Source organism: Nestor notabilis, unplaced genomic scaffold (assembly GCF_000696875.1).
Source record: "Nestor notabilis isolate BGI_N333 unplaced genomic scaffold, ASM69687v1 scaffold30008, whole genome shotgun sequence".
Classification (NCBI taxonomy): domain Eukaryota; kingdom Metazoa; phylum Chordata; class Aves; order Psittaciformes; family Psittacidae; genus Nestor; species Nestor notabilis.
Window position 1 is genome coordinate 12,073 of NW_009939174.1, and position 5,511 is coordinate 17,583.

General features: G+C 33.7%; 1 protein-coding gene across 1 annotated transcript in view; it reads left to right on the top strand.

The window, feature by feature from the left end:
• UBA2 (ubiquitin-like modifier activating enzyme 2) overlaps window positions 1–4,418 on the top strand; it is a 14,075-nt gene extending 9,657 nt beyond the window's left edge. Inside the window, exons 13-17 of the mRNA XM_010019716.1 lie at window positions 113–268; window positions 835–931; window positions 1,417–1,522; window positions 2,334–2,470; window positions 3,339–4,418. Coding sequence (XP_010018018.1) covers window positions 113–268; window positions 835–931; window positions 1,417–1,522; window positions 2,334–2,470; window positions 3,339–3,520 — 678 coding nt within the window. The 3' untranslated portion in view covers window positions 3,521–4,418. The remainder of the gene's footprint in view (window positions 1–112; window positions 269–834; window positions 932–1,416; window positions 1,523–2,333; window positions 2,471–3,338) is intronic.
• Window positions 4,419–5,511: the final 1,093 nt, after the last annotated feature.

Consider the following 5,511-nt stretch of genomic DNA (forward strand, 5'->3'; position numbering starts at 1 on the left):
AATTAGGGAACAGGACAACCTATGAGACTAAAAGAATAAATCTGTAGGAAAACAGGTTTTATGAGTGCTGTTACTTACAGAATAACTTGTTTTGTTCTTTTCTGTCCTCAAGATTTTTCTGAACAAGCAGCCAAATCCCAGAAAGAAGCTATTGGTTCCTTGTGCTTTGGATCCTCCAAATCCTAACTGTTATGTATGTGCAAGTAAGCCAGAAGTGACTGTGAAACTTAATGTACACAAAGTTACTGTGTTAACGCTCCAGGATAAGGTAAATCTTAAGTATTAGCTACAACTTTTGTTATTACTCTAATACTGTAAATTATTAAAATTAGGGGTTTGTTCAGTGTAATTTGACTGAACACCATTTATACTTGCTTTACATTTTGCATTTTTCTGAGCAATAACAAGACCTATATTATCCAGTATGCTTCTTGCCCATGTGCTCTTTTGTATCTTGTGAAAAAATGTATTTTGTGACTTTTTAGTGATTTACACACTGACTGTATTTAACAGTAAAAATCTGAATTTGTATTTCAGTTGTTCAGTAGCCACATTACACCTGTATAGTCACAGATGATGTGTATTTATGCCATTTTGTGAAGTATTCTAAATTTTTTTCGGATACCTAAACCTGTAGACTTCAGACAGCAAAAAATATTATTCTTTTATTAATGGAAATTAAGGAAAAAAAATTTAAAAAGTATAGGCTTTATATAGGTTTTCAGCAGATGTCTGAAAATGAGTCAGGATAAGAAAATCAACATAATTCAAGGTTCTTTTTTCTAAGTGTTTTTGAGTCCAATATTAATTAAATAATCGTCTACATCTTTTCAGATAGTGAAAGAAAAATTTGCTATGGTAGCACCAGATGTACAAATAGATGATGGGAAAGGAACTATTCTTATCTCTTCAGAAGAAGGAGAAACAGAAGGTATGCATACTGAAGCTTTTTAGATAAGAGTAGATACAAACTAGGAAGGAACCAAGAAGTATCGGGATTCCTTTCAAGAATAGGTGTTCAGCTATGAAAGTGCACCAGTCATTTTCCTCTCTTCTCAAGGCCACTTCATTTTCTTGTTCTTAGATTGTGGTCTTTTTATGATGCTTGGAAGCACTATTGTAATACAAATAATATCTCCAAAATATTTCTAAATGTAATAATAGTGAAGCGCTTGAACTGGGTGCATGAGGACTAAGTAAGTCAAGCACAGGTACTTCTGATAGGCTTAAATCCAGTTTTAATTCCTGATTGCTAGCTTTTATGTTAAATATAGGTAATGAATGTTGATCTTACGTTTCTGCATAAAACTTCTGGAGTACTCATGTCAGCATACTTACTCAGGTGTAAAGGATCTTTACTTAAAAAGCTGTATACACTACTGCTGTATATACTGCAGGTTTTCACTTTTTTTGTAGCAAATAACCACAGGAAGTTATCAGACTTTGGAATTCGAAACGGCACTCGACTACAAGCAGATGATTTCCTCCAAGACTATACCTTGTTAATCAATGTGCTTCATAGGTAAGGATTCTGAAATAATTATTTTTGTGTATAGATGTAGAACAGTTCCACAGGGAATTTCTAACTCAGAATTTTAAATTAATGAATAAAGCTCAAAGATTAAGTTGTGGACAGAAAAAAAAGAGGTAAAAGAGGAACTGTTATTTTTTTAATGAATTTATAGAGTTTAGGGTTTGGGGGTTTTATTGTGGATTTTTTTGTTTTGGGGGGGTGGGGTGTTGGTTTTCTTGGTTGTTTGGGTTCTTTTTCAAGAGTAATTGGAAAATGTTTATTTGAATAATTTGTCATTGCACAACGTAAAAATAGAGTGCAGAGAAAAAATTTACTTTTGGGGCAGCTAGCAAGTGAGAAACTGCCGTTAAAATCTTTTAAAAGGCACAAAGCCATCCAGCCTGCTGGGATAGTAAATCTTACGTTTGACTACCCGTGTTCAGATACAGCAATGCAAATAGAAGTCACTTTGAAATAATTGGTGTGTGTATTTAACCCTGGACAAGTAATACGCATTTTTGTACAGTAATTTAACACACTGTGCTTTGAGTGAGAATAGGAATGTGACATTGAGGAAAAAAGGTAAGCTCAGGTAATGCTTTTTTAAGTCATGGCACTGGGTGAAACGGTGTTTGTGAATAGCCAAAGCATAAATTCTACAGGAGGACTGAACAGATTTTCCTCTTTCTTACTATGTTTTTCTCATTTTGTCACAATTGCAGGGTGCTCTAACACTGTAGTGGCATACATTCTTTGTTAAAAAGACATGATTTTTTTTATTTTCGCCTTGTTGTTTAAAAGCATATGTATTTTTCTGCAGTGAAGACTTAGAAAAAGATGTAGAATTTGAAGTTGTTGGTGATACTCCTGAAAAAGTTGGCCCTAAACCATCAGAACCAACATCCAAGAACATTACCAATGGTAGTGATGATGGAGCACAGCCCTCAACATCAACAGGTAAATAACAGTGATAAATATGAAATTAAAAAAATAGTCTTTCAGTAAAGCAGTCCAATTAAAACGGTTGTTTTCAGTTTTATGACTTAACTTTACAACATGAAATAAAGGCATTTAAATTGCCTTTGTGTATAAATATAATACTAAACAGAAAAATGCACATTTACAATTGCTAAAAAATGCACTTTTAAAATTGTTACAAAGATTTGCAGTAAATACAACCTGAAATTATATTATAATTAACTTGCAAGGGTTTGGTGGGGTGTCATCTTAAATGCATCATTTGCACAGTGTTTTAAACTAAGTTAGACCCATTCTATCTGGTGGTCATGCTATTGCTTGACAAAAAATAATCAACCAAACGTATCACTTTCTCCCTGCAGATGAAAAATTACTTTTTGGATGTCTTTGATTGTGTTTCATTTTGTTAATTTAAAACATCTTTATTATCTGCTTCCAAAATAATTCTTTTACACCTGCCAAGCAAAGCATGGCAACAAAATAGTATTTCCTATTCAGGAAGAAGTACTATCACCTTCCTAATGTAGAGGATATGAACATCCTCAAAGTAGTTTTACTTAAATCAATATGGGATGCTTAAGCACTGAAGGCTCACATTTTGGAAATGTCATAGTGTTCTATAGGGGTAGCGTATGAATCTGAATACTTGTGACAAATCTAAGTTAGATATCTCTTAGCTCTGCTGTACACTTTTCAAAATACTCTTGCAGTTAAATGACAAAGAATAATAAATAATAATGCTTCAAGGTGTATTTGTTATATTAGAGACATTTTTACGTATGAAATTCAGGTTGAGAGCAGGCTATCTTTAAAGTATTCATTTTAATTAAAAACATGGATTTTGCAGCTTCAGATCAAGATGATCTATTGATTGTTGATTCTGAAGATGAAGGTACTTCAAGCAATGTTGATGATGATATGGAAAACAAAACCCGCAAGAGAAAACTAGAAGATGAAGAGTGCGTCAGTACAAAGAGAGTGCGTACTGAGCAGGCAGAAGAGCAAGATGAAATTATAGCATTAGATTGAACATGCAAATGCCCCTTTACAAAATGATTCAGATAATGTAATACAGTAACAGCGTATTATGTTGGGATGTGAAAAATGTCCAGAACTAGACTAATTTTAAGGCCTTTGCTCCTTAAAGTGAATACCAAACCACTGACATAAATAATTTATATGTTTCTCTTGATGATAAATGTCTCATCTCAGTAGACCCTTTCAGAAGTTTTTCTATATGAATTCCGTATATTAAATGTAGTAGAAACATAGTTTATAAATACTTACAGATAATTATTTGCTTAAACAGTCATAAAAAAAGCATGTTATTATGTGTAAATACTGTTTAGGTATAATTCAAGAGGACAAAAAAACCCTACCACTGTTTAGTAAATGGTAATCATCTGATGTCCAGATTTCAAGTATCTTCTTTTTATGGTTTGTTTTTTTTTTTCTTGCTTGAAGAGAAACATTTTTAGTCTAGTCCTAAACATTTTTTACACCCTGAACAAGTCAAGAATAAAATTCAATAAAGGAAATTAGTGCCATGTGTTAACAGTGTTCTTAAACTTCAGCTGGCACTATGTACATTACTGTAAAACTGTTAATTTACTCAAGTTTTTCAGCTCGTACTGCCTGGTATGTCAATGTAAGAAGCAAATTTTTGTGTATTGTTACAGTTTCAGGTTATTTATATTTGATGTTTTGTAAACTCAGATACTACTACTATACTGTACATCTGATGGACCAAATAAATGACATCTGAAATACTTGCTATATTTGCTTGCACTTATGGGATTTACTATGTATAGCCTTCAAAAATTACTGTATTATTTTCATTTTTCTAAACACAACCTAGTAGTACAGAACTTAAGCTTCACTTGTTTGAGGTGAAAGGGGAATTTTTTTAATAAAACTTTTGTGAATGGTTCTTTTCTTGGACAATCGGTTATTGGCCTCTTCAGTTGGAGCATTTGCACCACCACACACATGCTTTTCTACCTCAGGCCTTCAGAAAGAAGAAAGCATCAGTCTGTTGTACATTACACTTTGTGCATAGGACAAAATGCAACATTTAGAATCGGTATCTTAAAACCAGCTGCTTTCATCTAACTATTTTGGTAGCTCTCAAAACCAGCAGTGTTGATCCTTAGAACACATTAATCGGCCACTGCTTGTCACTGCACTGAAATTGCTTTCCAGCTTTGTGTTAATGAACCAAAACTGCTTCTATTCATACATAGGTATGCTGAATTGGCCTTACAGTGCAGAGGAGTGGATCAGACAAGAGTTACAGTTTGCGAACTGAATTTTCAACAAGATGTTAGCTTGTACAGAAGCAGAGTATAAAAAAAAACTTTGGAGTTAGTTGCTTCTTGGCCAGCAGGAGTGAAGACTAAAAGGTAAAGATGTGAATTAGAGGCATTACAGAAAGGATTTTCAGTGCTACACTGGGAAGCTTTTATTGTTCCTGCTATCAACAGCTGATGCACTAGAATTTAGTATGTGTAATTACACATTCCAAAATTAAGGCTTTTGGGTTTTAAGCTTTACTAAAAATTAAATTACTGGTTTGTTAAATTAGTTATTTAATAGCTTAGCTGTGTAATAAGATGAGCTTCTCACTGTGCCATGACATAAGCTTTATCTAAGCTGATAGCATGTGCAATGTGTCTAAGACAGTCTGATCCTACCTATTATTTTAATACCAGAGGCTAGAATTCTGGTAACTTTATTGAATTAGCTTTACTGAAGTTGAGAGTTTTCGTCACTTGGAAGTTGAGTGGTATATGACCTGAATTGAAATAACACGCAACACCAACAGATTTGGGGGGGGGGGGAGGCGCTATTCAGTCTCACTGGATTCTACTCCTTAAGTTATTAGTGTTAACAGCATAAGATGACAGTACTGAAATAATAAAGTATTTGGGATGCTGCTGTCCAAGAAGATACTCAATAGTTTTTCAGGGCAGTAGACAACTGTCTAGAAGGCCAGACTGCAGAAATGTTCAGAATCAATC